Source organism: Pteropus medius, unplaced genomic scaffold (assembly GCF_902729225.1).
Source record: "Pteropus medius unplaced genomic scaffold, Ma_sr-lr_union100, whole genome shotgun sequence".
Lineage (NCBI taxonomy): Eukaryota > Metazoa > Chordata > Mammalia > Chiroptera > Pteropodidae > Pteropus > Pteropus medius.
In genome coordinates this window covers 27,083,600-27,108,717 of record NW_024352787.1, presented here as the reverse complement: position 1 = coordinate 27,108,717, position 25,118 = coordinate 27,083,600, and the positions used below count along the sequence as shown (strand labels likewise).

The 25,118-nt window shown below is 44.4% G+C and overlaps 1 protein-coding gene and 1 pseudogene across 1 annotated transcript; one reads left to right on the top strand and one right to left on the bottom strand.

Moving 5' to 3' along the window:
• Window positions 1-15,726: 15,726 nt before the first annotated feature.
• Window positions 15,727-17,148, bottom strand: CLDN3 (claudin 3). Its single transcript, XM_039849143.1, has one exon. The coding sequence runs from the start codon at window positions 16,775-16,777 to the stop codon at window positions 16,115-16,117; it is 663 nt and encodes a 220-aa protein (XP_039705077.1). The 5' UTR covers window positions 16,778-17,148; the 3' UTR covers window positions 15,727-16,114.
• Window positions 17,149-24,281: 7,133 nt separating this feature from the next.
• On the top strand, window positions 24,282-24,399 carry LOC120591942 (uncharacterized; annotated as a pseudogene).
• The last annotated feature ends 719 nt before the right edge of the window (window positions 24,400-25,118 follow it).

Below are 25,118 nucleotides of genomic sequence, written 5' to 3'. Positions count from 1 at the left end.
TGGGAGTACCTGTCCCTGGTGCCCAAAAGGTTTGGGACTGCTGTTCTACAGCATTCTGCTCAGAAACCTTCAGGGACTCGCCATCCCTAAAGTTGAGAGTTAAAATTTCATCACCAAGTCTCAAGCCTCCACCAGTCTGATCCTACCTATGTTTTCATCCATGCTCCCCAATCTCTTACTTCCCAAAGAGGCACCCTGAGAACTATACTACACATTACCCTTTAGGTCTTCACCCCCAACCTCCACCCCTCTGCTGAGATGCTGTGTCTGCCTTCCAGATAGACAGTTGCCTGAGTTCAGGATAACTGCTACCTCCTCCTCGAGACTTCCCAGATTTCTCCAGTTGAAACTAATCTCTTTTAACCCATGTTCTCAAAGCATTTGTTGGAGTCTACTATACAGTATTATAGAACTGACCTTCTCTGTGTTCACCACAGGCTGGGGGCTCCTGGAGGACCAGAGCCATGTTTTGCTCATCCAGTGCAAAGTGCAATTGTAGTTTTATTGAATGATCATGGGGAGATTTAGGGCACTAGCTGAGGCTTAGGTGAAGGTTCAGCTGGGGACCTGCTCTGTACCCCCTCCAGGAGATGACACCTGGGCTAGTGTGGGTTATACTGGCCTTTCTCTTGCTCTTTAGGGCAGGCGGATGGAGTCAGTACCAGTGGAGGCATCTAACTCTAAGGCCCAATAAATGCCTTTGCCTGATAAAACGGCCCCCATCTTGAGTCAGCCTGGGGACTGGCAGGTATTTCGTTCTAATATTAGGAAGGCTTTGAGGTCACTGGGGACTCTACACACGCCAGGTGGTGTGATCATTCGTTGCCAGAATAGTCTTTAGGGGAGCGATGAGAACATCCTAGCCCTGGATTGGGGCTGGTCCAAGGCCTGGGAGGGGTCTTTGAAGAGAAGAGTGGATCAAGCAAAGTGTTTTTCTAGAGTTGGTGGAAGTAAGGGAAAGGGGTTCACATAATGTTGGTGATTCAGGAAGGTAGTATTTCAAACTGTCCCCCACTTTCTCTTCAGGCTACTGTCTAGCCCCATAACCCAAGCCTGGCCCAGGACCCTTAACACCAGATCCCCGGATCCAGGGGCAGAAGCAACCTTGAGACATTCCTGAGTCCTGGGCTCCAGCCTTGTCATGTGGCTGGTTAGGGCAGGGTCAACAAGCAAAAACAAACAAACAAACAAAAAAAAAAACGTGGGCTTGAGGTTTCCACTTGTTGCTACCAGGGAAGGACTTTGGTGATGTCATGTTTGGGAGGAGTCAGCTGGGGCTGCCCACTCCTCCCCAGCTCATTAGGAACTCGCTGTTGGTCGGTGAGGGTCTCCCTTTTGGGGGCTGTCAAACCGCTGGAGAGGAGGCCTTCAGAACCTCTGATATGCTGAGGTGATGTCGGGGGAAAGGAACGGGTGCAGAACAAGAACTCGCTACCTCCGGGAGGAGGTCGAGTCTACACTTCTGAGTCCCTGTTCCCAGTGGTCACAATCCCCCTGTGAAGTGGAAGGGTGTACTCATCCTCATTTTACTGCTGTGAAAATGGTGATGCGGGGATGAAGTAACCCAGCTCCCAATCACTCAGCTGGAGAGTGGCCCAGCCCGAATTCCTTCCCAAGCTGTGTGACTCCTGGTGCAGTGTTCCGCCCTTAGGGCCGGAGACGGCCAGCCTAAGGGGTGCGGCCTGCGACGGCTGGGACACTGCACCCTGGTGGCAGCGGCGTTGAATGGGTTAAGGCGGGGAGGAGGCGGCTGTCCTGTAACCGCACCAGGACCTGTATCGGTCACGTGGGCAGGGTTTCACCTGCCCCGCTGAGCAGGGACAATCAGGCAGCTTGTTCCGAGGTTGGTCGCCATGGTGACAGCAGTGCGCCTGGAGAGGTCATCAGGGCAAATTCCTGCCCCCCAGCCGGGTGTGGCAGGGGTGTTAGTCATACTGGGGCGAGCTGGGGCTCCCAGAAAGACCCCTCGAGGTTTCTCACGGGCCTGTCCCCAAGGGACCCCTAAATGACTGCCACTCTGCCTCCTCCCATCTCATTCCCACTCCCCGCGACCGCCCCCGCCCATAGCTCCGTTTCTCTCCTCACAGATTTTGAACCTGAGTTTATTAAGATGCCAGGATTTTCACATACATTATCTTGTTTAATCCTCACAGCAGCCTTTCTCTCGTGGGAGTGGTAATTCCCCTGTGCGTCCCGGAGATTCACTGAGTACTTTGAGAACATTTGTCCTTCCTTCAACAATCCACAGACACTTTTGGAACCTCTCTACTACGTGCCTTTCTAGACACAGCCATGAACAATACAAATCCATGAACCACACAACAGTAGATTCTGTGGAATATTTATTTTCTTCAGAGCGGGCTGGGGAAGCCCTGGGACCGTTGTTACAGGCGGGGATTGCACATGATCATCCCATAAACTGTGGTGTCTAGAACACCCCTGGAGGCCTCTCTGCAACCTCCAGGCCCCACCAGTACCTACTCCCTTCCAAGCCTGACTCCAGGTCCATAGATCATCTCTTGCTTTCATCCATTTGACTTCTCTGCACCAGAACCTCTGACAGGCCCCGTTAACAGCAATGCTTGTCAACTTTTTTTTTTTTTTTACCCAGTCTCATGTGCACCGTCACTGTAGCCCCAGTAACAGTCTCATCATTGCACAGATTTTTAAAGTGGGTGGAGTGAAGACATCTTCCCATTTTGAGTGGAGGTGATGGAGGGAGTCCTTGTATTTTGGAAACCAGCAATTTCCACTCCCCGCTTATAAGCCTGAAGGTACACTCCAGCTTCCTTTGCCTGCATTTTGGAGCCTTCATTTATTGAGCACCTACTGTGTGCTAGGCACTGGGGGCGCAAGGGTCAACTCACAGGCCTGGCAGTCTGGTGGAGATTATACTAATGGATATGTAGTCAGTCATACACCTTTGCACTTAAATATGCAAAGGAAAGTGAGAATGTAAAACCAAGGAATCCGACAAGCCCTGGGGTCAGATAAGGTGGCTCTGAAAAAGTGATGCTTGGATGGAGATCTGAAAGAGGAGTAGGAGTCCGCCAGGTGAAGGGGTTACAGTGGAGGATGGTGTTCCACAAGTGGAAACATCATGTGCCCTGGTGAAGCCATCCCACCTCCCAATACAGAATCTTAGGAGTCATTCTTAACACCTCCTTCTTCCTTACCTCCCGCACCCCCATCCAATCCCTCACATAGTTCTGTTGATTTTTATCTCCCAGATGGCTCTGATATCCATTCACTTCTCTCCATCTCCATGGCCCCATCTCTCCCCTGCATTGCTGCCTTCTCACTGGGAATGTTCGTTTTGGCCCCTCCAGTCTCTAAATGATCTTTTCCAAGCATATAATGTATTTCTATGTTAATCTAGTTTGTTTCTTCCTACATTTTTCTATTTTTCTGTGCTCCAGATTCTGTGTTCCTTGACCCCTGGGGATGTACATATGTGGCTGACTGAAAAGTAGAAAAGCTGGTTTACGTGTTTTAAAAGCTGAGGCCCTGAGAGGAAGGGAATACCTCAACAGAGACAAGTGTCTTGGCCAAGAATGGGAGAGGTTCCCAGAGAGGAATGGCCCATGGGTTTAGTAGGCAGGCAGAATATTCCCCAGTTCAGCCCAGACAGACACAGTGTCAACCACATGACCGAAGGGGCCAATGAGACAGGATGATGATGTCTCAGCTGTGATCACTATTGCCTGAGGGCTGGATGCTATCCAACCTTCTCCTCCCCCCAGGCTCCTTCCTTGCTCCTCCCCCCAGCAAATTTGGCCCTGCTGAATATCCTGGAACTCGTCCCAACCTCAGGAAGATTAGAGTTCAACTTGTCTCCAAGTGCCTGGGCAGAATGGAGCATGCAAGAAATAATGTCATCGAATGTCTAAGTCTCACTTTCATAATTGCCAAATGCCATACACATTCGTTAATTGACTTTCTTTTTAAATCAACAATCGAATAATTCATTCAACGACTATTTACCGAGCGCCTGCTAATGCCAAGTATAAATTATAGAGCCAGGGATATGGCAATTGCATGGCCCTGATCCTCAAGGAACACACACATGGAAACAAAAAACCCCAGCTTTTGTACTCTCCAGTGGAGAAGACAGGCCATAAACAAATAAAAATAAATATGTAAGTACAAATTGCAATAAATTCAAGGAACAGGATGCTGTGTTCGATAATAATTGGTGCGGGAGATATTAAATAGGGTGATAAGGAAAGACCTTGGGTAAGGTGAAATATGAAGGATAAGAAGAGGGTATTCATATGAACACCACGGGAAAAAGTATTCTAGGTAGAGGGAATAGCAAGTGCAAAGGCCCTGAGGTGCACAAGACTTTTCTTTGTTAGACGAAGTTGGAGCCGAGAAAGCAAGGGGAGAAAGGCATATATGAGGTGGGCTGGGGTTGGTTCATGCATGGGGCCTGGTAGGAGATTTGGTCTTTATTCTGAGAGAAATGAGAGTCAGTAAAGGGTTTGAGCAGGAAGAGACATGATTTACATTTTTATAGGACTGTTTGGCTGCATAGGTGAAGGTGAGGGTGGGACAGCTTAAAGGGGAAATGGGGGAAGGAAAGGAAAAGCAGCTAGGAGGCTATTGCAGTTGTCGAGTTAGGACGTGATGGTAACCGTTGACTGGGAGGTGGCTGTGGAGGTAGAGAGAGAGAGATTTGAGACATATTTTGACTTAGAATTAATAAGATTCAATGAAGGATTGGATGGGTAGAAAGGAAGACGGTGATGAGGAAAAGGAAGGAATCAACAACTCCCAGGTTTCTGGACTGACCACATGGGTGGAGAGTTGTGCTATTTACTGAGAAGCGGAAGGCTGGAGAGGAACATTTTTAATTTTTCCTCTATAGGATGCTAGTGGTAGAGAGAATATAGAGTTCCACTTGAGGCATGTTAAGTTTGAGATGCCCATGAGATTTTATAATATATTCAGCCCTCTGTATCCACAGGCTTCACATGCATGGATTCAATCAACTGTGGATCAAAAATATATACATAAAAAAAAAATCTCGTAAAGTTCCAAAAACAAAACTTGAATTTGTCACATGCTGAGCACTTTGCTGAATCCATGTGAATGAAGTAATATGTAGGCATACCCTGCGGTAGCCTCTACACAAATACTATATCATTTTACATAAAGGACTTGAGCATCTTTGGATTTTGGTATCTGCCAGGGTCCTGGAACCAATCCCCAGTGGATAGTGAGGAACGACTACAGTTAACATTTATTGAGTGCTTAACATGCATTGTTCTAAGTGTTTTATACCCATTAACTTATATCCATTAATTCATTTAATCCTCATAATGGCTGTGAAAGGGTACAAGTGTTATTTATGATCCCTCCTTTATAGCTGAGAAAAATGAGTCACAGAGATGTTAATTAATCACACAGCTTGGAAGCTACAGGGCCAGGATCCAATCCCAAGTGGTTGGGCTCTTGGGGCCACTGTGTTAACTGCTGCCCTCCACTACCTCTAGGGTATCCAAGGGCAAAGCTGGACACTTGAATAGGGAGCTTGGAGGAGAGGTCCAAGAGCCGGAGCATGTTAAAGCTGTGGAAATGGGCAAGACAATCAAAGGGGACAACAGTGCATTAGAGGAAGAGGGCTCAGGAGAGAGGACTCAGGAAGGGAGACAGAGGAGTAGGCATACAGGGAGGAGGAAGGCCAGGTAAGGGTGGTGCCACACCTTTGTGTAAGTAAAGTGTAAGTAAGTGATGTTCCTGAAGAAGAGGGAACGGTCAACAATGTCAAAAATTGCTGCAAGGTGTGAATAAGCTCCCGATAGAAAAGTGACCATTGGCCATGGCAACGTGGAAGCTGCTGGGGACCCTGCCAGGAGCAGCTTGAAGTCATGAAGGAATGGGGGCAGGAGCAGACCAGAGTGGCTGATTGGTGTGTGGGCAGGGAAGAAGCGAAATTGGAGGTGAGATGACTCGAGAAGGTGAGCAGAGAAATGGGGTGGCATCTGTTTGGAGATGTGAAGTCAAAGGAACTTTTTTTTAAAGAACAGAAATACCTAAATATGTTTGTATGTCAATGTGAAGGATACAGTAGCGAGGAGGTGGTGTTTTATAGTGCAAAGGTGGGAAAGTATTTCTGAGTTATATTTTTCTGTCAGTACAAATGTACCTTTTCTTGTTTAACTTTTTAGTATGAAAAATTTTAAACATACATGAGAGGAGATAGAACGGGAACCGCCATGTACCTACCACCTAGCTTCGACGATTATCAACTCAAGGACAATTTTTTAAAAATTAAATTTATTAGGGTGACATTGGTTAATACATTATGTAAGTTTCAAGTGTATGATTCTATAATACATCATCTATATATTGCACTGCGTGCTCACCATCCACAGTCTAGTCTCCGTCCGTCACCATATGTTTAACCCTCTTTGCCCTCTTCAATGTCTTTCCATCTCCCTTCCCCTCCGGTAAACACCGTACTGTTGTCTGTGAGTTTCTATGTTTTTTTGTTTGTCACTTTTGGTTTTATATCCCATATATGAATGAAATCATATGGTTCTTGTTCTTTTCTGTCTGAGTTATTTTGCTTAGCATAATACTTTCAAGATCCATCCATGTTTTCACAAATTACAGTATTTCATCTTTTCTTATGACTGAGTAGTATTCCATTGTATATATATGTACCACAGCTTCTTTATCCAATCATCTATTGAAGGACAGTTAGGTTGTTTCCATGTCTTGGCTACCATGAATAATGCTGCAATAAACATAGGGGTACACATATCTTTACAAATACATTTTTCAAAAATTTTAGGTAGCTACCCAGAAGAAGGATTTCTTGGTCATATGATAGCTCTTATTCTTAATTTTTTGAGGAAACTCCATACTGTTTTCCATAGTGGTTGTACCAGTTTATATTTCCAACAGGATGAGGGTTTCTTCTTCTCCACATCTTCTCCAGTTCTTGTTATTTCTTGTCTTATTGATAATAGCCATTCTGTCAGGGGTGAGGTGGTATCTCATTTTGGTTTTGTTTTGCATTTCCCTTACAGCTAGTGAAGTTGAGCATCTTTTCATATATCTGTTGCCTTTGTATGTCTTCTTGGGTAAAGTGTCTGTTCAGGTTCTCTGCTCATTTTTTTAACTGGATTATTTGTTTTTTGGTTGTTGAGTTGTATGAGTTCTTTATATATTTTGGATATTAGCCCTTTATTGGAGATATTGTTTGCAAATATCTTCTCCCATTGGGTTGGTTGCCTTTTTGTTTTGTCGATGGTTTCTTTTGCTGTGCAAAGCTTTTTAGTTTGATGTAGTCCTATTTATTATTATTATTGTTATTAGTAGTAGTAGTAGTAGTAGTAATAGTAGTAGTAGTAGTAATAGTAGTAGTATTTTGCTTTTACTTCCTTTGCCTTTGAGATTAGCTTCATAAAAGCCTTACTGAGATCAAGGTCTATAAGTTCAGTATTTATGTTTTTTTTTCCCCTGTTTTTTTTTTTTATGTGTTTTATTGTTTCAGAACTTATATTTAAGTCTTTAATCCATTTTGAGTTAATTTTTGTGTATGGTGTCAAATAGAAGTCTAGTCTTATGCTTTCGCATGTGACTTTCCAATTTTCCCAACACCACTTATCAAACAGCCTTTCCTTTCTCCATTGTATGTTTTTGGCTCCTTTGTCAAAAATTGGTGACCACATATGTGTGGGTTTATTTCTAATCTCTCAGTTTCGTGCCATTGGTCTGTCTGTTTTTTTTTTTTTGCTGATATCATACAATTTTAATTACTGTAGCTTTGTAGTATATTTTGAAGTCATGGATATGATACCTCTGACTTCGTTCTTTTTTCTCAGGATTGCTTTAGCTATTTGGGATCCTTTGTGGTTCCATACATATTTGATAATTTTGGTCTATTTCTTTGAAAAATGTGGATTGCATTAAATCTGTATATTGCTTTAGGTGATAGGACCATTTTAACTATGTTGAATCTTCCAATCCACGAGCATCAAATTTCTTTCCATTTCTTTGTGTCTTCTTCAGTTTCTTTCAAAAATGTGTTATAGTTTTCAGTGTATGAGTCCATCACTTCCTTTGTTGAATTTATTCCTAGGTATTTTGTCTTTTTTGGTTGCAATTGCAAATAGAATTGTTTTCTTCATTTCTTTTTCTGATATTTTATTGTAAATATATGAGAACACAATGGAGTTTTGTACATTGATTTTATACCCTGCAACTTTACTGAATTTGTTTGTTTCTAATAGTCTTTTGGTGGACTCTTTGGGGTTTTCTGCATATAGAATCCTGTCATCTGCAAAAAGTGACAATTTTGCTTCTCTATTCCCAATTTAGATGCCCCTTATTTCTTTCTCTTGCTTGCTCTGGCTCAGACTTCTAGTACTATGTTGAATAACAATGATGAGAGTGGACATAATTGTCTTGTTCCTAATCTTAGAGGAAAAGCTTTCAGTTTTTCACCATTGAATATGATATTAACTGAAGGTTTTTCATATATGGCCTTTACTATGTTAAGGTATTTTCTTTCTATACTCATTTTATTAAAATGTTTTAATCATAAATAGATGCTATATCTTGTCAGTTGCTTTTGCTGCATCAATCGATATGATCATATGATTTATATCCTTCATTTTGTTAATGTGGTGTATCACATTGATTGATTTGCATATGTTGAACCATCCTTGTGTCTCTGGATAGAACTCCACTCGATCGTGATATATTAACTTTTAAATGTATTGTTGTATTCAATTTGCTAGTATTTTGTTTAGAATTTTTGCATCTATATTCGTCAGAAATATTGGCTTGTAATTTTCTTTTTTTGTGTTGTCTTTATCAGGTTTTTGTACCAGAGTACAGTGGCTGTACCATTTTATATCCCCACCGATAGTCCACCAGGTTTCCAATTTCTCCACATCCTTGCCAACAGTTGTTATTTTCTTTTTTCTTTCTTTCTTTTTTTTTTTTTGACAGTAGCCATTCTAATGGGTATGAAGTGGAATCTCATTGCGGTTTTGATTTTCATTTCCATCATGATTAGTAATGTTGAGCATCTTTTCAGGACATTTGTATATCTTCTTTAGAGAAACATCTATTTGAGTCCTTTGCCCATTTTTGCATCACTGTGCGTGTGTGTGTGTGTGTGTGTGTGTGTGTTGAGTTTTAGGAATTCCCCCTCTATTCTTGATATTAAACTTTTATCAGATATATGATTTACAAATATATTCTAAAACCATTTTGTGGGTTGCCTTTTCATTCTCCCATAGTGTCCTTTGATGCACAAAGTTTAAAATTTTTGTGAAGTCTAATTTGTCTGATTTTTCTTTTGTTTCTTGTGCTTTTAGTGTCATATCCAAGAAATTGTTGCCAAGTCCAATGTCATGAAGTTTTTGCTTTGTTTTCTTCTAAGAGTTTTATCGTTTTAGCTCTTATGTTTAGGTCTTTGATCTATTTTGAGTTAATTTTTGTATATGGTGTTAGGCAAGAACCCAACTTCATTGTTTTGCATGTGGAGATCCAGTTTCCTCAACATTATTTGTTGAAATGACTGCCCTTTCCTCATTGTGTGTTCTTGGCATCTTTGCTGAAAATCATTTGACTGTATGTGACCATATGTGAGAGTTTAATTCTGGGTTCTCTATTCTATTTCTTTGGTCTATGTGTCTGTCTTTACGCTAATACCATGCTGTTTTGAATAGCATAGCTTTGTAGTATGTTTTGAAATCCAGAAGTGTGGGTCCTCCAACTTTGTCGTTCTTTTTGATTATTTGGGTCTTTTGAGATTCCATATGAATTTCAGGATGAATTTTTCTATTTCTACAAAAAATTACATTAGGTTTTGATAGGGGTTTCATTGAATCTGTAGATTACTTAGGTAGTATGACTATCTTAACACTTTTAAGTCTTCCAATCCATTTATTTCTGTTTTCTTTAATTTCTCTCAGTAATGTTTTGTAGTTTTCAGGGTACAGATCTTTCACCTCCTTGTTTAGGTTTCTTCCCAAGTATTTTATTCATTTCAATGCTCTTGTAAATGGAATTGTTTTCTTAAGTTCTTTTTTATTTTATTCTTTAATTTTAATTAATTATTTTATTTTATTTTTTATGCAACCCTCAATTGACCTCACATATTGCAAGGATCTTGTCAGCTTATAATCCCTTATTTTTTTATTTACGCTTACAGCTCCTGGTCTTCCTAGGTGGTCTCCCATCTAAGTACTAACCAGGCCCACCTGCTTAGCTTCCGAGACCAGAAAGGATAGGGCTTGTTCAGGGTAGCATGGCCTTAGACTTAAGTTCTTTTTAAATTGTTCATTATTTTATATTTTTTATGCAGTCAAATCTGATCATCTTTGCTTTGACTCTCTTGAGTTTGTGTCTTGTTTAGGGAGGTTTTCATCATTTCAAACTTATAAAATATTTTTCTGTATTGTCTTCTAGTTCTTTTATAGTCATGTTTTTTTCTTTTTTCTTTTTTGTTGTTAGACTTTTAATCTATCTAGATTCCCAATGAATTGCCAATTCCCTAGTGATGACTGCAACTTGGATAGAAGGGAAGGTAGAAGGATAAGGATAGTAAAAGGTGCAGAGGCTGGAACACAGGTTATGCTTAGGGGAACAGCTCCAGCTCCAGCGTTGGGTCTGGAAAGAGGCAATGAAGGGCCTGGAATACTAGGCAGAGAAATTTGGATTGAACTGTAACCCATGTCCCTACTCAATTTTTTCAATCTTTTCTTTTACTGTTCTGTGTACAAATTTTCTACTTCAACTAGGTTGGCCTTCTGGTCACACCCATGTGTATTATTTTTGTGTCTGCCTGCTTGCCTTTGCCCAGTCAGTGACTCCTGCCTGGAAAGCCTCCTACTCATCTCTGGCCATCTAAAACCTACTTATTCAAGATCTGGTTCAGGGATTCCACTACAAAGTTTTCTCAGACTGTTACAGATATTCGTGACCTCTGAATGCTTCTAGAAAAACATGATATTCCTTGATTGCATGGAAGACACAGTCATTTTATTCTCCAAATTGCACCATGGGCATGGGCCTTGTCTCTCCTTTACTGAACATCAGCTCTGTGCTGGAAATTTTGCTAGACGGGGGGCATCCAAAGGTGAACAGGTTACATAGGGCCCCTCCCCCAAAGAGCTAATGGTCTAAGGGCAGGAAAAAGACAAGTTAAGAGGTAATTCTGGCACAGACTGATGAATGCCATGGTGTAGTCCTGGATATACAAGACTCTATGGGAACAGGCTGGGTGTTAAGGAAGCTTCCTTTAGCTGAGACATGAAATGACTTCTAAGTTTGCCAAGAGGGTGTGGTGAAGGTAAGGAAACCGCTCCAAGGAGAGAGAACGACTTGTGCTGAGGGTCCAGAGAGTGCAAGGTTATTGATGAAATGAAGGATGTCTAGTGGGGTTGGGCTTTGGTGGCAGTGGGACAATATGGAGAAAGCAAGCAGAAACTGAGAAACAAGCATGTCTCTGCTCTTGCAGGACCTCTTAAGGCATGCCATGGAGTCTAGGTGGGATTCTAAGAGACATTTGGGAGTAGGGGACTGGAAGGATTTTAAATAGGGGAGTGACATGGTCAGATTCAGGCCTATGTCACTCCAATAGTCACTAGGCTATTCTGAGGTGAATGGCTTGGAAAGGAGCATAGATGGATTGGGGCTGTAGAGGGGGAGCCTGAAGCCAGGAGATCTTCTCAAGGCTGTTGCAGAGATGGTGGTGGCCTGGTTGGAATCATGGCAGTGCAAGTGGGGAAGAAGAGAGGTAGACACAGAAGTACCAACAAGGTTGACAGGTGAGGGGCTGATAATTAATCGGAGGTAGCAGGGCCTGAAGCCCAGTCTCATCAGCTTGTGAATCTTGGTGGCTTCACCGCATAATGCCTGTCTTGCAGGATTCTTACGGGGATCAAACAGTACAGAGACAGTATCACATCTCTTACGAATGAGAGTGAGAGGTGGCCAGTGACTTATCCAAGTTCCCTCAGCCAGCACCAGAGCCCGTGCTCTCACTCTCTACCTGCTCTGCACAGCATACGTGTCTTGGCCCACATGGCCTTTAATGGAGCCCTGGAAGGAGAGGAAGAAGGAAGGTACTGTCTGTTCTTCCAAACCTACCGCAGACCTTGAGGAAGCCACAATAAATGCTGTGTTTGTTTGATAAAGCGCTTGGCTTTTGGTTTCCATAGCAGGAAGAGCTAGAACAGGTGTGGCAAGACAGGGGAGGGCTGCGGCACTACAGTGGTAGGTGGGGTGGGACAGAGTCCCACAGCCTGGCAGGGGGCTTCAGGGCTGTGGATTTTGAAGAAATCCTGGGACCTTCTCCCGACCTAGTCATCTCTCTCATGTTCCCAGTCTCCTGCCTGGCTGAATACACCAAAATATCAACAATATTTATGTTAATTAAGGTCCTACCATGTGTCTAGCATTGGGCTAGGTGCTTTTCATATACACAGGCATGTCTTCATTCCACAAGCTAGCGCTGGCCTGCAGTTGGTGCTGTAGACAGAGAAACTCAGCACAGTTCCCCATACCTTGGGAGATGTCCTTCTGGTGGGGAAATCTGAAAAGAAACAAAACAACATAGTGTAGTACGTGCTGTGATGGAGTGAGAATAGGCTGTATGGGAACCCAGAGGATGACTCAGATAATCCTCAACACAGCCCAGTGCTATTATCATACCCATTTTGTAGATGAGGAAACTGAGGATCAGAGGAGTGAACTGCCCTGTTTTCCTGGTCAGTTTGGTTCTGACTAATTTTCTTCTGCAGGGGGTGATAAGGATCATCTGGTTCAACCCCCTTGTTGAAATGATGGGGAAACTGAGACCTAGAAGGGGACGCAATTGCTCAGAGTTGCACAGGAAAAAGAACAGATCTAGAAACCAGTTGACTCCCAGTCCAGGGTTTTCCTTGATACCAAATACCTTTCTTTTCTCCAGCTGTCTGAAAATTTCCTGGGACCCCCTCATGTGGAACCCTCCTTGGCTTATGGTCTATATGTTGAAAATCCTACCACCCCTGTTTAGACCCTAAACTCCAGAAAGGATAAGAAGAAGTTGTTAGGGCAGACCCTGAAGCCAAGTAAGGGTATGTGTGCCTGTTGGAGGGTTGTAGGATAGAGTAGGAGATATCACTACCCACTCCCCCACCCCCCTCAAGAGGCCCCAGGGGAGCCTGGGCTTGGAAGAGACCAGAGAGCTAGGGGATGGTTCAAGGCCCCAGAGCCCTTCCCACCTCACCAGAGGACTGGGTCCGGCTTGGAGGTGCTGGGGTAGGCTAGCTGGCTCTGGGCCTCAGGTTGTCCAGCCTGCTCTCTTGAAGTTGGTGGTAAATGAGTAATCTTCCTCCTGCCTACAGGGCTCTCTGGGACAAAGAAGCCACCTGGTACCCCTCAGTTCTGGCTTGGCCCAGTCTGGCACCCTGGCTTCTCTGGCCAGAAACTATGAAAGTAAAGCCATATGCACCCCCTTGGCCCTCCGTCCACCCCACAAATACCATCCCAGGCAGTTCCAGAAAACATTTCTCCTCTCAATTCCCTCCCCCTCACCTACTGCTAAGCCTCCTCCTTCTCTGACCCTTCCTCTCACTGAGCCTCCTTCCCTTCACTGACTCCCTTCACTGAGTCCCCTCCTTTTCACTTGGTCTCCTCCCCTCACTGACCTTCTCCACTGTGCTCCCTTCACCAGACTGAGGCCCCTCCCCACTGAGCCCCTCTGCCTTTTCTGAGCCTATATCCCTCTCTGAGCCTACATTCCCTCTCTAGCTTTTCCTGGGACCCATCTTCATCAATCATTCCCCTCACCTTCATATGCAGTCACTCTCTCTGTTTCCTTCCCCCCAGGCTAGAAGAGTTGGAGAGAGTGTAATGGCAATCCCAAACCCTTTCCTAAATCTCACAGAGAATGACCTAAAGCTAGGGTATTCTTACTACTCATAGTAATCTACTTCCTCTTTGGATGGTCATACAGGGTGACATGCAGGGTTCCTTAACTGGAAGAGAATTTTGGGGGAGCTAAGTGGAGCATTCTACTAAAAAATCTGGTTGCCACTGGAACCTTTTGCTTTAGCTTTGCTGCAGGCCAAGAAGTTTGAGATACAATAACTTTGAAATAATTTCAAGTCTCCCCCATCCCAAACACCTGTCCCATGACCCTCACTCCCTGTCAAGTTGCTAAGCAAACCTCTTGGACGCAGGGTCTACATGTTCTATTTTTGCTTCTCATCTCCCACTCACTTTTCTGTCCGCTGTGTCTGCCCCCACACCTCTTGCTAAGGCCACCAGTGACTACTTCACTGCTTTTAATCCCACTGCTACCCCTCAGGCCTCATCTTGCCTGACCACTTCTGCAGCCTTGGACACCATGGCCAGTGCCTGCTTTCCTGAAACTTTTTTTCTCTTTTGTTTCTAGACCGACCTCATCTACTTCCCCGGTTTCGGTTTACCACTCCTGACTTCCAGATTTCTGTACACACCCGACCACTTCGCGGACATCTCTGCCCGGAGGTCCCATAGGCTTGCCAAGCTCTGTACACTCAAAACTGAACCCATCATCTTCCCCCAGCAACCTGGTCTCCTATTTTGGTAAATGGCACCACTATCCAATCAGTGGCCTAGGGCGAAAAATTGGTGTTCTCCTAGTTCTTTCCTCTCCTTCACCCCACGTATCCAAATGGTTCTCAAGTCCTGCTCATCTTGCTTAACAGCCCCCATCAGGCCCTGCTTCCAGCCCTGCTGTCCTGTTCCTGCCTTATTTCTGGCTTGCATCATCTCACACTCGGATGATTATATAACCTCTTAGATGGTCTTGCACCTTCATCAGCCTCCTTGAATCCCAGCTGCGAAGGGGCTGCTGGAGAGGTTATTTTATAACATAACTCTGACCGGGCGATCCCTTCTATGATCCCTATAACACTAGAGAAAGGTTCAAAGTCTGTCATTCCACCCACAAGACTCTCCATGACTGGGCCCCTGGGCCTTATCGCCACTTCTCTCTCTCCTTGCTATCCATCCAGTAATGTTGAATCTCTTTCCTGGCCCTGGGCACAGGCCCCCTTTCCCACTGCCTGAACCTCCTGCACCTTTTCCAAGACACCAGTGCTTCCAAACCTTGTTTACCTCCAGCATTAGAGTGTCACCAAAGGGTTCTGAGTCCTCCCTCTTTCCCTCCCTTGAGAGTCCTAGGAAAAAAATGAGGCCTCTTTCTCATCTCTCCTCCAGGTGAGAAGATTCTGCCCAACTTTACTTTTGGTAAAAAACAATAGTCCTCTTTGTTCTTTTCCAAATATGAAATCATAGCATTGAATGTGCTCTTTCACTGGCACAGGGAAGATTCGGGTGTGCAGCTGCACTGTAGAAATCCGATGCTCCAAGCACAAACCCAAAGGGCATAGCCTGGAGAAGAGAGTCCCCCCCCCCTTACACACGCACACACACACACACACACACACACACACACTCTGCTCCACTCTCACTCCATGACTCTCTTGGCCACAACATGCTGGAAGTGCCCACTACTGACTCTCTAGATTGGGCCTTAATCTTCTGTATCCCCAATGAATATACCAAATGACCACCTAGAGAACACCTAGCTGAGTTTACAGCTCCACTTTCTCGGCTACCGAACTTCTGTCCCTCTATGCTTCATCCCTAGCATAATCCAGCCAAGGCCGACACTTTCAGGGAGGTGGAGACTTGGCGGCACTCAGGACAAGGAGGCACGGAAACTGCAAAACGAAAGGCTTTTATTGAAGAATATCAAGTGGCCTTTTTCAAGGCTGCAGGTCCCTTGCCCAAGGCCGGCTTTGGGGCCGCGGCCCGACGGGGAGGGCAAGTAGGTGGCCACTCTACTCCAAGTTTCAGAGGGGGAGGTTTTATTGTCTATGCGGGCTGGTTCCCGGCTGGGGTCCGCTGTTCCTCTCCTTGCCCACGAAGGGGTGGCAGCTGGGGAAGGGGGTGGCAGCTGGGGAAGGGGTTACCAGGCTGGCCCCTCCTAGTCCAGTGCGAGGGCTGCCTGACATCTGGGGCGGGCTGGTCTCCGATGCAAGGCGGCACGCAGGACTGGTGGGCACTTCAGCGCGTAGGGGTGGTGGGGTCTGCGTGCTGTTGCCGCTCAGACATAGTCCTTGCGGTCGTAGGCTGTGCTGGTGCCCGTGCCGGGCCCGGCAGAGCGCGGTGCGGAGTAAAGGATCTTGGCGGGCGCATATTTCTTCTCCCGAGGCGGGCACGAGCAGCAGAGCAGCGCACCCCCTAGCAGCTGCAGCGCCGCGGCCGCCCAGCCTACGTACAGGCCGGCGCCTATCTCGCGCTTCTGGGCATCTGGCACCAGGGGGTTGTAGAAATCCTGGACGATGGTGTTGGCCGACCAGGACACCGGCACGAGGGTGAGCAGGGCAGCCAGCAGGAAGAGCACGCCCGCCACGATGGTGATCTTGGCCTTAGCAGTGTCGTCCTGCACGCAGTTGGTGCACTGGGCGCCCACGAGCGCCACGAGGAGCCCAAAGGCAGCCAGCAGGATGGCGACGATGATGAGGGCACGGGCCGCCTGCAGGTCCTGCGGCAGCGCCAGCAACGAATCGTATACCTTGCACTGCATCTGGCCAGTGCTCTGCACCACACAGTTCATCCACAGACCTTCCCAGGTGACCTGTGCCGTGATGATACTGCTGCCAATGAAGGCCGTCACACGCCACATGGGCAGCGCGCAGCACAGGATAGTGCCCAGCCAGCCCAGCACGGCCAGCGTTGTGCCAGCGATCTCCAGACCCATGGACATGGCTGCTGCGCCAAAGCCGGCTCTGCCGGGCAGCTCTGGGTGCGGGGAGGATGAGGGGCCGCGGCCGCTGGGCCTGGGCGGGAGCTGCGGCGAGCGGACGGATGGACGCGCGGACCGAAAGATGGACGCACCGTGCTTGCTAACGGCTCCGCTCTGTCAGCTCGCGCGGCGGCTGCGTCTGCACCTGCCTGCGGCTTTGTGGGCGGGCGGCGGGGACTGAGCTGGCCCTGGGTTGGGGCGGGTTGGCCTTAGATCAGTGCTCAGCGCTCCCGCAGGGGCGGGAGGGGCGGAGCCGCGTTCTCCCTGGCCTGGGGACAGTGACGTGGCCCCTCTTCCCACCTTTACTGAGCGCCCTGGAAGGAAGAAGTCCGCCAGGCGTGGCGCACAGCGCAGTGGTGGGGTGGGGATGCTAAGAGAGGGCGGAGCCCGGGTCAAGTCACCTCCCCTCGCTACTTGTCCTCCACGGCTCTGAAACTAATTCCCCGGGGCCGGTGGGGGATGGGGTGCCAGTCGCAATCTGTTTGACGGTCCTCCCAACCTCTGCATTTCCGGCACTTTTGGCACCGTCGGCGTGGGGGAAGGGACACTACCAGCTGCCGGGTATCGGGGGTAACTGGAAGGATCAGGGTGGGCGTGGCCGTGGTTGTTTTCTCTGCTGGGCGACTGCCCCAGGACCTGCGCACCTGCTCCTCGGTCCCTCGGCTTCTGAGGCAAAACTTGCCGCGCCGGATCTTGGCCTGATTCAGGCCCATGGGGTTGCCAGGCTGGGAGGTCTGGCCTCAGCAGCCAGGACTGCCTGCAAAGGCACCAAGAAGATGCCCCTGACCCGGTGCTGAGCTCAAATTCTCCTCCAGGCCCTCTGCAGCTTCCTCAGTAATTATCCCTCGCAGTGACTCTGTGTCCTTTTAGCTGAGCTGCTTTCCCATCCCAGAAGTCTCCCTCCTCCTGATTGAGGACCTTCCTCTCAGAGCCCTGTCTTCCCTCCCTCTGGGCCCCGAGTCAGTGATGGGATCCACCTTAATGAAATGGTGGTGAAAGAGATATGACCCAGGCAAAAGTCAGAGACCTCACCTGCTCCCACACCTGGGCTATCCCTTACCCTGCTTAGAGACCTTAAGGGTTGGCCTTGGAGGTTCTGCCTGGTCTGTCCCGAGCCCCCCTGCCCCATCTCCTCTCTTTGTCTCACTCTAGAGCTTGGATCTCCTGGCTATTCCTCCAGTATGCACGTGCTCTCACTTCATGTCCCCTATGTTTGCATAATGGGACATTTGCAGATATCCACGTGGCTCACTTCTACCTTTTAGGTTTTTGCTCTCAGCAAGGCCTTCTCTGACCACACCTTAAAATTACAACTACTCACCCTACAGTGCCCTGTCCTCTTTTCTTACTTTACATTCTCCTTAGCATTTAACACCACCTGCCATACTCTATATTTCTCTTACTTATTTTTAATTCTCTCTCTCTCTGCTCCAGTATGTCATCTCCACTGGGACAGCCAGAATATCTCCAAATGGACAAGGATTTCTAATGGTTTTTATTCACTGGCATCTACAGTGCCTAGAACAGTGCTGAGTACTCAGGAGAAAGTTGTTTCACGACTTGAATGAAGGAAGGGCATCACTTTCTTGTGTTCTTGCAACCCTGCCTATCTGGGCCCCCCCTCCCAGCATAAATGACTGTTAATGGGACAATACTTTGTTACTTGAATCAGAGGGCTTTGTAATCTAGTGGGAACCAAGGGTGCTTCCAAGCTAGATAAGAGACTTCATAGAGCAGGACCTGGGGGTTTTACTGGTTTTTGCCACGTCTCAGATCACGGGCATGTAGCCTGTGTCCTTTTCCAGAAGTGTCCAAGCCCTGGGGTGATAGAAGAGTAAGGTAAACAAGCCCAGAGGCCCATGGAAACCAGGGTCCTACTTCTTGCAGGGGCAAAGGTCTTGGGTGGGGCTTATTGGGGCTAGGCTGGGCAGGGCTGGGAGTGCCTGGCCAGAGGGCCCAGCTGGTGCTGGGTGGGGGCTGCTTGAAGGAAGTTTGTGGAGCCCAGGTCCATTTCAGTGGACTGCTGGCTGCTAGTTTCCTGGTTAGTGGCTTTGGGCTAGAAGGTAGACAGAACCTCCAGGCAGTGTGGTTGGGCTTAGTAAGGACTGAGGTCAGGTCCTATTGGCCAGAGAGTGGGCCCCCTGCTAGTTGTGCCCGGGTGGGTTGCTGTGAGCTCTATCTCTTGCTAGCTGTGAGGCTGGGGAAAGTCACATCTCCTCTCTTAGTCTCAGTTTCCACTGTAAAATGAGGAAACTGATGTCTACATGACCCATCTCACAGGGTTGTGATAAGAATGTAGGTAATGTAAGTGTATTGTAAACCAGAAAACAACCAGGGCGGGTCATGAAAATGTGCAGAGAAACTGTGTGGAGAAAGTGTGAGGTTTAGTTAGACGGACCTGAATTTGAGCCTGTCTCTATTCTCACCAGTCATGTGACTTTGAGCAAGTCCTTTTCTACCCTGAGCCTCAGTTTTCTCACCTGTGCAGAAGGCTTTGTTTTGATTTGCTCAGGTCAGGGGAGTGGGCAGGAAGAGGTGCCTTGCTCCTGAGTCTGAGTGAGGTGGGCCTGCTGGGTAGGGCTGTGAGGAGATGAGAATAGAAAGCTTCATGACCAGGGGCCAAACTTCAGGGACTCTGCAAATAGAACTTTGGCTCTGGGCAAAACAGCTCCTATCAGCTTTTTGCTTATATCTCCCATGGTTCTTACAACCCTATAATAAAAAGACAAATAATCTAATTAGAAAACCGTGAGAGGATCTGAATAGATGTTCAGAATAGGCAAAAGAGATATACGAATAGCCAAAAAGCACATGAAAAAGTGTTCTACACCATTAGTCATTAGGGAAATGCAAAGCAAAACCATGCAGAGATACCATTTCTCACCCATGAGGATAAGAATCGAAAAGAGAATATGGAGAAATTGGAATCCTCTTATGATGGTGGTAGGAATGTAAAATGTTGCAGCTGCTTTTGAAAACAGTCTGGTCTACGGCCATGCCACCCTGAATGTGCCCGATCTTGTCTGATCTCTGAAGCTAAGCAGGGTCAGGCCTGGTTAGTACTTGGAATATTATTTAGCCATAGAAAGGAATAAACTTCTGATACATATAATGACATTGATGAACCTCAAAAATATTACGGTTTTGGGCAGCCCTCGCTGCCACACCACCTCCCGAGAGAAGATTTCAATACTGAAGCCCAGAGAGAAGAGATGTGACTGAGGTCACAGGACTAGTTAGCCTCTGAAGCAATACTGACCCTTTTGACACGTAATCCAAGATCTTTTCAACTACTCCGGACTGCCTTCCATTATTCAGACACTTTAAAAACAGCAATGTTTGAAATACCTTCAAAATGGCCTCCCACAACACAATCTTCAAAGGGGGAAGCAAAGTTCTGCATCTTAAACCTTCCTTAGTTTCTTAGGTTCTATAGTTGTTTATTTTGGTTACTAAGCAACCACCTCTTTATAATTCCATGTCTGCTCACAGAAACTGGGGGTTCAATCAGGGTATCTTCAACTACTTATTAAATTTATTCCTTTGTAAGTTGAGCTTTGGGAAATTGCACTAAATGGATTTCTTAGTCATACTTTGAAAAATAAACCTCCAAGTCTATGCAACTCCCTCCCCCCAAAAATATTATGGTTAGGGAGAGAGACCAGTTGCAAAGGATGACACATTGTATGATTCCATTTATAAAAACTATACATAGTAGGAAAATCTCAGTTATTTGGGGAGATTTTGTAGATTCCTCAGGATTTTCTACATAGGCAATCATGTTATCTGCAGATAGGGATAGATTTATTACTTTCTTTTGGATCTGTATACCTTCTATTTCCTTTTTTTTTTTGCCTTATTGCACTGGCTAGAAATTCTAGCACTCGTTGAATAAGAGTGATGAGAGCAGCCATCTCTCTTTGTTCCTGATCTTAGAGCACATTTCACCATTGTGTATAACGTTATCGGTTGAGTATAATGTCACAACTGAAATAATTATGCGATTTTTCTTCTTTAGCTTGTTCATGAGGTAGATTACTTTAGTTGGTTTTTGAATATTGAGCCAGTCTTGCCTGGAATAAACCCCACCTCGTCATGGTGTATAATTCTTATTTATATATTGTTGAATTCTATTTGCTAATATTTTGTTAAGAATTTCTGAGTTTATATTCATGAGAGATATTGGTCTAAAATTTTCTATTTTTATATTGTTTTTGTCTGGTTTCAGTACTAGGGTAATATTAAACCAAATAAATTGAAAAATGTTCCTTCCTCTTCTATTTTTTGGAAGAGATTGTATAAAAATGGTATTAATGCTTGTTTAAAATTTAGTAGATGTGATAGTTAATTTTATGCGTCAACTTAACTCAGCCCAGATAACAAGTAAATATTATTTCTGGGAATGTCTGTGAGGGTGTTTCTGGAAGAGATTAGTATTTGAATTGGTAGATTGAGTAAAAAAATTATTCACCAGTGGGCATCATCCAATTTAGTGGGGACCTGAATGGAACTAAAGGACAATGGAAGGGCAAATTGCCCCTCTCCCTTCTTGAGCTGACATCCATCTTTTCCTGCCCTGAGACATTCACGCTCCTGGTTCTCAGGCCTTTAGATTCAAACCGAACTATACCACCAGCTTTCCTGGTTCTCCAACTTACAGATAACAGACTGTGGGACTTCCCTGCCTCCATAACCATGTGAGCCAATTCCTATAATAAACCAAACTGCCTTTATCTATGTCTATATCTATTTATATCTCTATCTATCTATCTATCTATCTATCTATCTAGCTAGCTAGATATATAACTAGCTAGCTAGCTAGCTAGCTATATATCCTATTAGTTCTGTTTCTCTGGATAACTCTATTTTTGAGTGCATAACTTTGTATAGCAATTTAAGTTGTTCTGGATATTACATTATATGTATATAACTTATCACAGTCTATTGGTGTCATCTTTCACCAGTTCCAGTGAAGTATAGAAACCTTACCTCCCTTTATGTTTTTTACCCTCTCCCACTTATAATCTATCTTAAATATTTCCTCTCTGTATATTTAGAATCACATCAGACAGTAATTTTTTAAAATTATAATTTTTGCTTCAACTGTCAAACATAATTTAGAAAACTCTAGAGAAGGAAAACCTATTGTGTAACATATATTTATATATGTTTATTTATATATAAATATATCATTTATATATTTTAATTGGTTGAGTTTGGCTATTATTTATGTATACAAACAATGCCTATTTATCTGGGAAAATCAAAATGGAAAAGAACATTAGAAAAATTATAATCCTATCCACTTAAAAATACCACTTTTGACATCTGGTTGTATAAGTCCCAAGACACTTTTCTAGTTATTTCTATTCAAAAGCGTGATCCCCTAGAATGTAAACTTGAATACCCTAGGGACCTTGTCCGACTGCTCTACCACTTTATTTTTAGTACTAGAATACTGTAGTGCCTAGCAGAGAGTAAGCACTCAAGTACTTGTTGAATGAATAAATGAATGAGGTTCCATTGTACTACTGTCTTATAACATATTGTAATTAATTTTTTTAATTTAAAAAGTTTTACTTTTTTTGTGGCAAAATGCACATAACATAAAATTTACCGTCTTAACCATTTTTAAGTGTCTCGTTCAGTAGTATTAAACACGTTCAAATTGTTGTGCAACCATCACCACCATCCATCTCCAAAACCCTTTTCATCTTGCAAATCTGAAACTCTATACTCGTTAACACTAATTCCTAACTCCCTCTCTCCTCCTTCTGTTTTTATGAATGTGACTATTCTAGATGGCTCATATAATGGGATCGTACAGTATTTGTTTTTTTGTAGCTGGCTTACTTCACTTAGCATAACGTCTTCAAGTTTCATCTATGTTGTAGCATATGTCAGAATTTCCTTCATTTTTATATGTATATATCACATTTTGTATATATGTATATATCACATTTTGCTTATCTAATCATCTGTTGATGGACACTTGGATTGCTTCCACAGTTTAGCTACTGTGCATAATGCTGCTATGAACATGGGTGTACAATATCTCTTTGAGACCCTGCTTTCAATTAATTTTTGTATATGACATTAGGTAAGGGTCCAACTTCATTCTCTTGCATATGGATATCCAGGTTTCTCAACACCATTTGTTGAAAAGACTTCCTTTTCCTATTGAGTGTTCTTGGCTCCCTTGTTGAAAATCATTTTAACATATATGCGAGAATCTATTTCTAGGCTCGGTTTTGTTCCATTGGTCTATTTGTCTGTCTTATGCCAGTACCATAGTGTTTTGATTACTGTAAGTTTGTAGTAAGTTTTGAAATCAGGAAACGTGAATCCTCCAACTTTGTTCTTTTTCAAGATTGTATTGCCTATTTGTGTATAACCCATATTTTTGCTTACCATTTTTCTTTTTCTTTTCTTATGTTCTGTGGATCGTTTTTCTATCATTTCCCTTCTGTTTAGAAAACTTCCTTTAGTTATTCTTTTGGAGTTGCTCTGCTTGTGACAAATTCGCTTAATTTTCCTTCATCTGCAAATGCCTTCATTGTTTTCTTCATTCCTGAAGGATATCTTCACTGAAAATGGGATTATAGGTTCTTTTCTTTCAGTACTTGAAAAATATTGTGCCACCACCTTCTGATCTCCATGGTTTCTGATAAGAAACTTGCTGTCCTTCTAATTGTTTACCCTTACAGGTAAGATGTTATTTTTTTTCTGGCTGTTTTTAAGATTTTTTTTCCCCTCAGTCTTTTGTTTTCTGAAGTTTAAGTATGATATTCCTTGGTGTTCAGTTCTTTGGGCTTATCATGTTTGAGATTTGCTTAGCTTCTTAAATCTGTAGGTTTATGTCTCTTGCCAGGTATAGGGAGTTTTCAGCCATTATTTCTTGAAGTAATTTTCTAGCTCTGCCTTCTTTTTCCTCTCCATCTGAGGCTCTAAAGACACAAATGTTAGATCTTGTGTTATGATCTGACACATGCCTGAGGCTCTGTTCATTTTTTTCCTGTTTATTTTCTCTTTTTTTGTTCAGATTGGGTAATTTCTATTATTTTATCTTGAGCTCACTGATTCTTTCCTCTGTCCCTTCTCTTCCATTCTTGAGCCCATCCATTGAGTTTTTAAATTGCAATTATTGTACTTTTCAGTTCTAAACTTGCCATATGGCTCTGTATATCTTCTATTTCTTTGCAGATGTTTTCTATTTTTCATTTATTTTAAGTGAATTTATAATTACTCCTGTAATTGTTTTTATCATGGCTGGTTTTAAATGATCTTTGTCAGGGAATTCTAACAACTATATCATCTCTGTGTTTGCATCTATTGATTGTCTTTTTTAATTCAGTTTGAGATCTTCCTGGTTCTTAGTATGATGAATGATTTTTAGTTGAATCTGGGGCATTTTTGTATTATGTTTTGTATTACGTTCCAAGATCTTATTGAAACCCTCTGTTTTGTCTATGGCCATGCCACCCTGAACACACCCAATCTCTTCTGATCTCAGAAGCTAAGCAGGGTGGGCCTGGTTAGTGCTTGGATGGGAAACCATTTAGGAAGACCAGGTGCTGTAGGCATAAATAATAATAATAATAATCAAAATGATAATAATAATAATAATAAATGATAATAATAATAAATAAACCCTCTGTTTTGACATTGCAGGAGAAGGATGAGGAAGGCCTTCCTCATATTATCAGGTAGAAGTGGAAGTCCAGGTTCTCCATTTGGCCTTGATCAGCACCTAGGGCAGGGGAAGAAGGTGGCTCCTTGTTACTGCTGAACAGGTGTGGGAGTGCCAACTGCCAAATGGTTTCTGCTGATGGCGCAGTAGGGGTAGCTTTCTCTGACACCAAACCAGAGGGTAGTGGGTGTGGTGCCTTTTTCTACCTGGTGGGTATAAAGGCTAGACTCCCCATGTGGTCTCTACTGACACTGCAGGGGGCAGGGGTTGTGACACCACCTTGATGGGGATGTTGAGGTGCTTCATTACAGATTCTTGAGGGTGGAAGTCTAGGCTCTCTACCTGGCCTTTGTGGTGTGGGTGGGGTAGAACCACAGTTTTTTCTCTGGTATTTGGCTAAAGTGGTTGTCTAAAAGCTTTCTCTCTTTCTAGACTGCCTCTTTCTTGGTTCTTTGACTAGAGAAAGCAGGGTTTTGTTGGATCTTTCTTTTGTCTGTGCCCATTGGTGTCTCTCAATTGCCTGCTTCTTCAGTTTTATGTCTGGGATATATGAGGGGAAAAAGAAGACCCAGGGCATTCACCATGTGCCATGAGGAGTCTGAGGTCAGCCAG

What these genes read in the sequence shown, in the direction of transcription:
- CLDN3 (XM_039849143.1), bottom strand. Translation starts at nt 16,777, where the DNA reads ATGTCCATGGGTCTGGAGATCGCTGGCACAACGCTGGCCGTGCTGGGC.